Source organism: Olea europaea, chromosome 22 (genome assembly GCF_002742605.1).
Source record: "Olea europaea var. sylvestris chromosome 22, O_europaea_v1, whole genome shotgun sequence".
NCBI lineage: Eukaryota > Viridiplantae > Streptophyta > Magnoliopsida > Lamiales > Oleaceae > Olea > Olea europaea.
The window spans coordinates 2,828,992-2,841,631 of NC_036258.1; the positions used below are offsets into that span (position 1 = coordinate 2,828,992).

The 12,640-nt window shown below is 33.3% G+C and overlaps 1 protein-coding gene and 1 pseudogene across 1 annotated transcript; both read left to right on the plus strand.

Annotated features, from left to right (window-relative positions):
• Window positions 1–3,221: 3,221 nt before the first annotated feature.
• On the plus strand, window positions 3,222–6,736 carry LOC111371359 (probable serine/threonine-protein kinase PBL7). Its single transcript, XM_022993298.1, has 5 exons — window positions 3,222–3,505; window positions 4,196–4,443; window positions 4,571–4,760; window positions 4,894–5,285; window positions 6,201–6,736. Exons 1-5 carry the CDS (start codon window positions 3,394–3,396, stop codon window positions 6,453–6,455), a joined length of 1,197 nt encoding a protein of 398 aa, XP_022849066.1. The 5' UTR covers window positions 3,222–3,393; the 3' UTR covers window positions 6,456–6,736.
• Window positions 6,737–9,723: 2,987 nt separating this feature from the next.
• Window positions 9,724–12,640, plus strand: part of LOC111371044 — a 23,186-nt pseudogene continuing 20,269 nt past the window's right edge.

A 12,640-nucleotide genomic window follows, 5' to 3' on the forward strand; every position in this document is an offset into this window, starting at 1 on the left:
TACTTTTAATCAACAAGTAATTTGAAGAAACAAGCGTATACGTTTTAGCGGAAGCTTACATTTTCGGATAATAACTTAAATAATACTTCAAATACTTTAAACAAAAACACTAAATCATTTTTCAAAACAACAAAATGTAATTTATTTGAAAAAAAATATAACTTGTTCTCGCATTCTGCGCTATTCAAAATTTTAAAGAAATAACATTGGAAAATATTTCATAAAAATAAATCCAAATCACTTATTCACCGGATTTCCATGGGCTCGTTGCATCACTCTCCATCTTCTCCTCCATCCATGCCCGAGGTAGAATTCCTTCAATCTGTAGAGATCGGATTAAACCCGTGAGTTGAAAAATTCAATAGGTGTCATGGTGCATTCGTGATCAAGCTATACATTTCAAAACATTAACTTTATAACTTTTCATACATGCCGTACCCGGAGGCACCATTTGACATGAAGGGGTATGCCGTACCCAAGGGCACCATTTGACATACGAATATTTCTTCAACATAGAGAGATATGCCATACCGGAGTACCGTTTGACATACAACCATTAACATAGAAGGATATGTCGTATCGGATTACCGTTTAAAAAATACGCTATTTTACTTAAAAGAGATTTTACAACCCAAGAAGCGCGCTTATAACATTTGAAGAAGGCTCCAAAAGTCGTCCAAACACACGTGTAATCTTTACAAATGAAGCAAAACTAAGATTTGGGTTTAGACATTATTACACGTGCCCACTTATTTGTCACATTGTCACTAGTTATATGAAGTAAATCACAAACTGTTAGGTGTTGTCCCATAGCTTGATTTGTTTAATCATTCTTTCAGTGACAAGCACATGCACTAAAAATCAGCAAGTGCAATGTCTACCTAAATCATGCCAACATAGATAAGTAAAACTTTTGTTTTTTCTAAATAAGTTATTGTCACTTGAAAAAAACTAAATAATTATTTGTAATTAGAAAAATTTAATGATAAACAATACAATTTTTTTGTCATCTTATTTGTAGCAAGTTTTGCAATGCTTTTTTTGGAAGAAAATTATATATATTTTCTAATTAAATAGCAAGTTCCAGTTATTTATACGTCTTTTTATTAAATAGTGACAAAGAGTAATGAATAGTCCATATATTTCGAGAGTATTAAATCTTTTCCCATTTTTGAATGTGTATGCTTTCACTTGATGCTTTGAAAATTCGAAAAGACGATCCTCAAAGTGGGACCAGACATGTAATTAATTGCGTTTAATGTTATGCAACAAACATGCTTTCTTGAATGGATATGCGTTTACACACTACTCTGAGAGACCAATAAAAATAGCTTTAAAAAAGTATGCAGCGAAACACGCTTTTCTAGATAGGCATGCGCTTGTACGCTCCTATGAAAATGTTAGAAAGAAAAAGCTGGCTTTCAAGCAGGACAAAAAATGCAGTTAATTGTATTTAATGTTATGTATTAAACTTGCTTTTCTAGATAGGAATGCGTTTGCAAGCTGATCTAAAAAGTTAGAAAAACTATCTTCCAAGTGGGACTAAACGTATAGTAAATCACGTTTAATGTTACGAAATAAACATATTTATCTTAATTTAATATAACATAATAATATACTCTATGGTATGATTACAAAAATACCATTCAAAATTTTGGTCTATTTGCATTGTAATTATCTTCTTAGTAAAAATCGATTTTAAACAAAAAAAATAAAAAAAGGAAAAGGAAAAGGTAAAGATTCCACTAAAATTATCAGTGTAATGAAATTTAGAAACTAAAGATCAAAATTTCTTGCCTTAATACTTGAAAATCAAGTCATTACATAGTTAATAGAACATAATTACTTTGGACAGTTAGTTAATATATTATTTTCTTACTTTGATGCTTTATTTTATTTTTTTTTATTTTTATAGTAACATAAATTTCTGTGGGCTGTGGGCAGTTCGATAAGTATCATTTTCCTACTTTTTATTCATATTTCATGGTGATTTTTTTTTTTTTTCTAAATTATAACTCATTCCCCAATTTTTGTGTTTTTATACAAATTCATTTTAAGTTAATCTTTTTCCAGAATATTCAGCCAAAATTCTGATAATTCTCTGATCACAAAATTAACTACGCAGTAATTACCTGCTTCGCGAAACGCATTTCGCCCTTTCTTTTAAAATTAAAGTCAACGCCTTTCTACGGTGCCAATGCAATTGGGCCCCACTGCCAATTAATTTTGGCTCTTCGATTTACTCGATGCCAGCTGCATTACTTAGAAATCTAACGGCTGTCAATAATCTGCAGGATATTGTTATATATACATCAAACTTTATATAATGGATTTACATGTCACTATATTATTTGTCAGTTTAAAATAAGGTTAATTTTTTTATCTAATCTTTTCTCTCCATATTATTTTATGTAATCTCTTATGTACTATTTTTATGTACAAGTAGTATAATTATAATAAGAACGAGTAATTTATAGGCTGGTGAGAATAGGATAATTCGTGTAAAAGAAGAACAAATAATCTGGTGCGAAACCATGTAAGGAATAACAAAATCAAACCATTGGAGATCTGCCACGTCTGGATTTGGTGAACCCAGAATACCAAAAGACTAAACAATTTGAATTAAAATTTCAAATTAATTGTTCCAATGGTCACTGAACTTAAGCCATGTTTTCAATTGGTCACTAAAATTTAAAATGTCGAGTTTTGATCACTAAACTTAGGTCCATATCTTCAATTACTCACCGAAATTTAAAATATCGAATTTTGACTATTGAACATTTAAAAATGCCGTACATCAATCACTAATATAAATATTGAATTTTGAAAAATATCGAATTTATAGTGAGTAGTGTACAATATTTTTCAAAATTTAGTGGTTAAAACTCGACATTTTATATTTCAGTGAGTAATCGAAGACATGAACCTAAATCGGTGACCAAAACTCAATATTTTAAATTTCAATAACCAATCAAAGATATAGACCTAAGTTCAGTGACCATTAGAACAATTAAGCCCCACTTTTTTTCCCATTAAAATGAAAAATATGATCGTTATTTATCATATCAAATCATCATATTTGAATTTCTATATCGTATTTGAGACTCGTAATGATTATGTTTTTAATAAAATTTTAATGCGTTTTACTATAAGTTTACAGCAATATAAAATACACCTAAGGTAATAAAAAAGAGAATTGTACAGTTACAAAAATTTTGCAGCTCTTTCTTTACATTCTTTGTTTTGGGCTCTGTTTCTCTTTCTAGGTGAGGAGCAAGAGAGAGAGAGACGCGCACGATCTATATTTAGACACAAATATATCTACATATATACATGATACAGTCACATACACATATATAATTATATGTTTTTTTCCATATAGAGAGAGAAGGGATGGGGTGTTTTCGTTGTTCTGGAGAATCATCAATTAAGAAACCAGAGAAGTTGAGGAAAAACATTGACTATAATCCCCACAAAAGAGCCGATCATGCATCGCCAAATAGAGGTAGTAAATTTTGTTGAAGATAAAATTGATTTTTTTAACGGGCATTCCTGAATTTTCATTGTGGGTTTATAATAATATTTTTTCTGTTCTATAAAACTGTTTGTAATTTTTTTTTTTAAATTTAATTTTCTCGATTGAATAGGTTTTGTTGATATGCATGTGCATCTGTACCATGGCTGTGAGGGATTTAATTTTTTCATGCATGTATTGTTTTCCTGTTTCATTTGTTGTTTTGATTTGATCTTACGCGAAATGCAAAAACCGAAGATGTTTTATCTTGTGTTTTTGAATTTTTGTCACAGTTTTTTGGCAAAATTGGTGTTAGTGGATATGATTAGAGATGTGCAGTAAAATATATTTAGTTGTATTATTCTTTTTTTTTTTTTTATGCAAATTTTTTTTTTTTTTTTTTTTTTTTTTTTTTTTTTTTTTTTTTTTTTTTTTTTTTTTTTTTTTTTTTTTTTTTTAGTTTTTTTTTTTTTTTTTTTTTTTTTTTTTTTTTACCCGTTAGAAGTTTAGCGTATGTTCTATTGATGAGAATCAATTTGGAATAAATATTAGTCTGTCTGGTTTAAGGGTTCGGGCTGTACTAAAGAAGGAAAAAGAAGCTAAATTATGCATAGAAAGTGCTCTTTACATATTTTTATCTTTATTGTTACAATGGGCCATCACTCTTATATTTCTGATCAGATGCGTCAAAAGTGAGTACGGCTAAAGGTGCGAAGGAAGAGACTGAGGTCCTAAACCAACGTGCCGGGGAAAGGAAGATGGGTGCTAGTAAGAGCCCTTCTAGTGATGGAGAGACAAATAGTGTCAAAGCACGAACCTTTACGTATGCTGAATTACTGGCTGCGATGCAGAATTTCAAGGCAGAAAACTTTTTGGGCGAGGGCGGTTTTGGAAAAGTTTATAAAGGTCATTTGCAGGAGACTGACGAGGTCAGTTACATTGATTTAATTGTTTAATTTCAATAATCACTCTGAATAATGTTTAAGGATCAGAATGAGATGTTTGATTTATAATTTTGTGGCCGAAGATTTGAACTTTGATGTTGCTTTCATGTAGATTGTAGCTATAAAGCAACTTGATCGCAATGGATGCCAGGGGATTCGGGAATTTGTAGTAGAAGTTTTGACATTGAATATGGCCAACCACCCTAATCTTGTTAAATTGATTGGTTATTGTGCTGAAGGAGATCAGAGGCTGTTAGTCTATGAGTTCATGCAGCTAGGTTCATTGGAGGACCATTTGCACGGTATATTTCGGGCATGAATTTTGTTCTGTACTTCGTTACACTCTATACATTATTCTCCTGTACTTCTCTTTCCTGCATTCTATTAAAACTTTGTCTGTTTCCTTGCTTTGCTTTTTTTTTTTTTTCTGGACAGACCATCGTCCAAATACAAAACGGCTCGATTGGAATACTAGAATGAGGATTGCTGCTGGTGCTGCAAAAGGCTTGGAGTATTTGCATGACAAGATGAAACCACCTGTTATATATCGTGATCTGAAATGCTCCAACATTTTGCTTGGGGAAGGATATTATCCGAAACTGTCTGATTTTGGATTGGCAAAAGTGGGCCCATCAGGAGATCAGACGCATGTCTCCACCAGAGTGATGGGCACATATGGATATTGTGCACCTGAATACGCAATGACTGGCCAACTGACTTTCAAGTCCGACATTTACAGTTTTGGTGTTGTTCTTCTGGAGATCATTACGGGGAGGAAAGCTATCGACAATCGAAAAACTGGTGCAGAGCAATATCTTGTTGCATGGGTGAGTTATATTTATTTTCTAATCTTGAAGGTTAATTTTCTTTTCAGTTGATCGTACATTCTGATTGCTTATTAAATCGAAATTGTGTATTCTGATATCTAGGATGAATAGTGTAAAGGCTCATTGCCGAAGAAATTAATGTGAACTTTTGAGTCAACTTTTTGTTGTGACACTTGAAAGGGGCATTGCATTTTCGGCCATCCAAAATGGTTCTATCTATGTGGTAGCCATAGTTGATTTACACGGGTCCACATGTAAAGTATTCAATCTGGGCTATTCTTTTGTGGTCGATCACCTTTCCAATTTCCTTCATTCTTTTTCTTTCTATTTCTTTCTGGTTGTAATCACATGCTATAGAAAATAAGTGAATAATGTCTTTGATGTTGATTGCTTGGTTGAGCAACAGATAGCTTCAAAATTACGAGTCCTAGTTACCCTTCGCGATAGAGTCGTAGGAGGTTTGGAATTATCGAAAGTGGGCAGGTATTATGCACTTGTTCCCCCAAGTCATGGACCCTCAAAAGTTGTCAAAATGTGTAATGGCCATTGTTTAACATAGAGGACTTTCAACTGATGCATAGCTTTTTATTTGGTATTTAAAAGATTTCTCGAGTAACGAAATAGTCGAATATCAGTGTCGATTACCTATTGTTCTACTGTAGTCAACGAATACGTCATCTGAGTGTGGACACATTTTACATTTTCTGTACATGCATGGCTTGCCATCGTTGAATTCAATTATCATCTTTGATTTAAAATAGCAAAGTTATTGATTTCATCCATAAACGTTGATGGGGGAGTAAGAAGTTCTTGAGAAGCCTGATTCTATGGCCATTGTTAACATCGTATTCTCAACTGTAGTCTATTACCTCTGAAACTGACTACTTTGACGCAATCCATTCTTTTGTTTTCCAGGCTCGACCATTTTTCAAGGACCGGAAAAAATTCTACAAAATGGCTGATCCAGCACTGGAAGGCCAATATCCCGTAAGAGGCTTATACCAGGCTCTCGCAATTGCTGCAATGTGTGTGCAGGAAGAACCCAACATGCGGCCCCTCATTGCAGACGTCGTTTCAGCACTGAATTACCTTGCGTCCCAGACATATGATCCTAGTAGAGTGAAAGGAGATGGAGAACCGAAATCTCCCCGAGCTACAGGTCTGATTTAAGCAGTTTGCTGTCCTCCCGGTTATCAGTTTTCTCTTCCCTTGGTAACTGGTGCTTGCTACATAGGATTAGGTCGTTTGTCCTACCCCGGTCCACCCTCTATTTAAATGTGAATACGAGGTAATGTATGTAACATTCCTTGATTCGAAGAACAAAGTAAAATAAAAAAGGGTGCTTTACAAGTTGTTGGCCATTGATAGAAATACAGTTGATGCATGATACATTATTGCATCTGTTATATAAATGGCTTCTCATTAGTGTACTATACTGAGTTATAAAACCAAATTATAGAGCTTTCGTATTTTCGAAGCATTCTCGTCTCTATTAAGCATTGCAGGCTAGATTTTGATAATTCAATTTCCAATAATTGTGCTAGTCCTGGGAAAATGGAGATATTAAGTGTGTTTGGTTTATCATTTTGATTTCATTTTCAGTTTTTGAAAATACTCAAAACGTGTTTTGTATGTTATTTTCAAAAATGCAATTTTGAAAACAACGAAAATTTTATAAAACACAAAACTCAAAACGAAAAATTCAAAACAAGGAAAATGAGCTTAAAAATTTCCTAAATTAGAATAATTAATAAAATCACACAAAACTTACTCAAATACAAATACCCTTCTCTTTTCTCATGTTCCTCCAAAACGTCATAAAATTATTTCTAAAGTTTATAAATCAAACGCGTTTTCTTATTTTTTGTCTTGAGAAACAATTTCTTAAAATGACAAACCAAATTTTTTTGTGTAACCCTAAAAATAATCACTCAAAACATAAAATAGAAAATAAATTCAAAATTGAAAATAGAAAACATAAACGCAAACGCAAACCAAACGTACCCTAACTCTCTGTTTGGTCCTCATTTTCTCGAATTTATTTTTAATCATATATTTAATGGGACTTACAACTTTTATCAACTTTTTAATGACACATTTCATTAACTTTTATCAAATCTAACAATTTTTTTTTTCATCAAAACCAAATAGGGGCTATATAAACAGAGAATTGTAACAAATTGAAAAATAAAAGGGGGAAAACCGGGTGGAAAGCAAAATTGTGTTCCAGAAAATAAGCACATAACTCAAGAAAGCTTTCCGCCTAATGTTAACAGATTTAACTAACATACAAAATAGACACTCCAAGGCTTTAACTGAATCAAACTTCTCTCTAAAATGCAGAGGCAAACTCTCTCAACCCCAAGAAGAAAATTTAAAGAAAACCCAGAACTTCCCCTCTACAACTAGCGTTCTGAAAATCCCAGGAGGGAGATTTCAGGTCCGACAGTTAGCTCATCTGATCCACTTGAAAAAAAAGGCATATTTCTCCCAGTTGTAAATCTGATTTATAGATTCTTTTTGAGGTTGATACTGTGTGCAGAGGAAACGAAAATGATGACTCTTAGACAATGACATTTGTGAATTGATTCTACGTCTCTATGTGGCTTCAATGGTATATAATTTCTGTAGTCTTCTGTGATGATTCTGTGAAGAAACATCTATCGGCAGCTTAGCTTCCATGCTGCCCGAGAATTCCAGGGGCAAACACGAAGGAGTGACAAAATATGTCTAAACATGGCTTTTAAACCGTCCAAATCATAGCAACGTTCAAGTTGACCAATGGTCGAAGCTTAGTGACCTCCAATGTCTTAAACAGCGTCTGATTTTCATTATACTTAGTAGAGCTCGTGTAGAACAAGAAGGGGTCCTGTCTGTTGTGCCTAATCACTGTCTCAGTGTACTCTTCTATTAGGATTACTTGTATGAAAATGTGCACCAACAGTGATAAGTAAAACAACATATGACTGTTAACTGTTTCGTACTCTTATGAATTAAGATGTAGGAATTCTAGCAAAGCAAAGGACACGCTTTTGATTCTGGTATGTTATGTGTTGAACCACTTCACATAGAAGTTTATATGATTAGAGAAAGGACATATTAATATTCGTCATATCCTTAAATTTTAGTCAAATTTATTTTTTATCAAAGGTCAATATATGCACAATTTTCATAAACAGTGGCAACTAGATTCGGATTCTTGAACTTCACTTAGGCCAAATTGAAAATATGATGTGAGACAGTGAGAGTGAGATAAGATGGTCTCAGCAACTCTCGTGCCATGGCCTATCACGTGACAAGACAAGACGATCAACAAGGAAAATAATTAGGGTCTTTGTTGGATCGAATTGTTCAATGTACCTTAATGTTCAACCATAATATATTAAGATTTGAGGTTTCACATTAAATGATCAATGTTGTTAACAAGAGTATCCTAAACCCTTATATGTGGTGTATTTATTTCAGTATACTCGTTGCGGGATTTACCTTTAGCAAAAAGTTAGGCTGCGTTACATATATTATGCCTTATTGTATCAAGTGTTGGACTCTTTAAAGGAGAAAGTATTCTTATTATGACAATCACAGAAATAAAGATAAGTGACCATTCTAGAATACACACAAGTTAACAAGTGGAGCTGATCCGGCGAAGACAAATTGAGATGTGTCTTGTGCAAATGTAAAAAACTTTGTTTCACGCTTCTTGACCATGGTAATCCTGTTCATAACCTCCCAACTGTCATCTTTCTGGGCCACGGAATCAGATTTTGGGGTATCTGACCATGAGGGTTCAAGTGTCATCATCAGGGTAGTGGAGAAAGAAGGTTTGTTCCTTGAGTACAAGACATAGTAGTCGAGTTTTCCTGAGGCTTCTCCAAGGAGATCGACCTCTGGGTCACCTGCTTCATATTCAACTTTCGCAGTTATGTACCCATCTTTACTATTTTCACAAATAAATATTTCATAGTAGCATCATTAGACTGCATAGGCCTAACATTGAGACGAGTAACATGGCCCAGACTCCCCTCTTGCCGTATGGGCTCTTCACTCTGCCAGATTAACAAAACATACATTTCCAATGTTGTGTTTATTAGTAGGAAAAATTATTTGCTCAAAGGAATTGTTCATAAAAATCCATGCCTCTGCCACTTCTAAATGCTTCATCTGTTGCATGCTATGTAATTTTATCCTTAAACTCCAGTCTGTAAAATATCTAATAGACATATTTCGCATAGAGAATTAAAGGACAACATTAGTGTAGAATTTCATGTTGTTTAGGAAAAAAAATGTCGTGTGTTATATAAGTAAGATTCGTGTAAATTACTATTGACACCATTTACACATAGAAGTAAAACAGGAATAGGTCATCACATGGTTCAAAACCTAACGATATCATGTAATTTTCGTACTACAATGTAGTATTTTAGCCGAAAGTATTTCAATGAGGGTGCTAGAGGTGGCTAAGAAGGCATATCTTTTGCAAATTACTATCAAGGTTTTTTTACATGGAAGCAAAATAAGGGCATGTTAACTCGGAGAATATCGGATAAATTCTTACTCATTTTACTGTCAGCATACAAATGTGCACGAAACCTTAAGTGTTAAACCCTAGGTCCAATCAATGTTGGACATAAATACTTTTAATATATAATTAATGTAATTTGATGACAGATCTATTATTTAATTAATAGACAATTAAATTAAATAATAGAGTCTGTAGATTCAAATCTTCGTAATTTGTTAATTCTAAGTAGTTGTGATTATAAGATACAAATTGCATATGATTGAATCTTAAATCGTCTGTAGTCGTAAGTAAGAACAAGATACGGATATCGTTATTACAGATAGATCATCACGTATGACATTTCTTACTTGTGAAGTAAGTAGTTGATCTCACCACTAAAGTGTGGTGACACTTAAATGAACACGTGAATATTTTGTTAGAGAATAAAACAATAGAGACCTGTCGAGAGATTTCACATGGATAACTATCTGAATATCAGTAGTTAATCTTTAACGTTCAGTAGTGGGATTTGTTCTTTGACTTGAGGTCGTCATAGTACCTTTTATGATGACAGTCATACTTTGACGGTATTGGATGTTGTTCTGCCAATGACTACTAATATGGTATCGTTCGCGTATGTCAAGAATCGTATGAAGGTTATGAATGACCAATAGATGATTCGTCACTTTAAGATTGTAAGAGATTATGAATTGCATTTCATTCAATTAAGTCGATAACGAAATCCTTGGCCAAGATATACACATAAGTCGAAAATGAGTTTTCGACTTATATTGACTTAATAGTGGAGTGAATGATATGATTGATAATCGAAATTGACACACTTTCATAACTCGTAATTGATCGAATCATATTGACGAAGGGATTATAGCCTCACGATAAACGAACGAGTTTGATTTTGTCATACCACGTGACATTTTCGTCACATGTATTGCCATAACACATTGCTAGATGTCAATCTGGGATGATGAGTGTGAATTAGTGATAAATTAAAAGGGCGTTTTAAATTATCAATAATATTTCATGTCGTTAGACATGATGATCGAGAACCTGATGGGTCGCACACAAAAGGAGAACTGTGAGATTATGATTTATCAATTAATTAATTTAAAAATCGTTGGATAAATTAATTAATTGTGTTGCTTATTTATATGCCCGAATTAATTAATTAGATTAATTAATTTATGGATCGAATTTAATTAAATGAGTTAATTAAATATTGGATCGGGTTAAGCCAAGCCCATTTGGGCTTATATAAATAAGTGATTAGGGTTTACAATTTTGTAGAGATTTCATTATTTCTCTTGCTAGCACAAGAAGAAAATCCTAATCGTACAACTTTATTCTCTGTGTGGATCACCGTTGGAAGCTGGACAATTGGACAACTGAGGGTGGCGAATCAAGGTCGTTGGAATGAAAAATAGCAAAGGAGATTACAAATATGAAAAAAGGTACAATCTCTATCACAGTTTCTTTCTAAACACAAAGATGAATCCTAGTGGAAGTTGAAAATTGTTTTAATTTTCGCTACGCATGTTTAAGTAGATTTCCAACAAAGCCCACATTGGCTAAAATCGGTGGATGGAAAATGTAACGCCCCGACCCCTAATGGACCGGAACGCTACTTACTTTACTTAGCTTAACTGGTGATTTAGTAACAACCGTATACGTTTTAGCGGAAGCTTACGTCTTCGGATAATAACTTAAATAACAATACTTCAAATACTTGAAACAAAAACACTAAATCATTTTTCAAAACAACAAAATGTAATTTATTTGAAAAAAATATAACTTGTTCTTGCATTCTGCGTTATTCAAAACTTTAAAAAAATAACATTGGAAATCATTTCATAAAAATAAATCCAAATCACTTATTCACTGGATTTCCATGGGCTCGTTGCATCACTCTCCATCTTCTCCTCCATCCATGCCCGAGGTAGAATTCCTTCAATTTGTAGAGATGGGGTTAAACCCGTGAGTTGAAAAACTCAATAGGTGTCATGGTGCATTCGTGATCAAACTATACATTTCAAAACATTAACTTTATAACTTTTCATACATGCCGTACTCGGAGGCATCATTTGACATGAAGGGGTATGCCGTACCCAAGGGCACCATTTGACATACGAATATTTCTTCAACATAGAGGGGTATACCATACCGGAGTACCGTTTGACATACAATCATTAACATAGAGGGATATGTCGTACCGGAGTACCATTTGACATACAAACATTAACATGAATCGAAACTTATAACTTAACACGATTAAACACATTGCACCTCTACCTACCTTGATTGATGCTTTTGAAACTTGGATTGAAAATTTCGATGAAACTTGGACGTTGAAAGAAAAGCGCTCCTTGGATGTTTGAAAACCATTGAGAATTGATGTTTGAAAACACTTCTTAAACTTCTAGGAAAAATAGTTTTCCTCCCTTTTTTTCTCTCTCTTGGAAACTCTTTCTTTAGTATGTAAAAGCTCTTGCTTTTGGTGTGAGAAAAAAATGAATGAAATGAGGTCTCTATTTATAGGTAAATATTCCATAACTTAAAGCAAATGAAGGGTCAAATTTCATTTAAGAGAGAAAACATGGGTGTCATTTAAGTTTGAGGTTAAATGCTTCAATTTAGTGGAGTTTTTATTGTCAAAAATGTGGGTGGCTCTTTGAGAAAATAATTGATGAAAATAAATATTTAAATTCTAGGGAAAAACGAGAATTTTTATTTCAGGCAGTTTCGGTCGACCGGTTGTAGTCCGGTTGACACTGCACAGCTTTCAGTGTTTCTATTATAACTTCTTCTCTCGATATCCGATTGAGGTAATTCAAAGTGC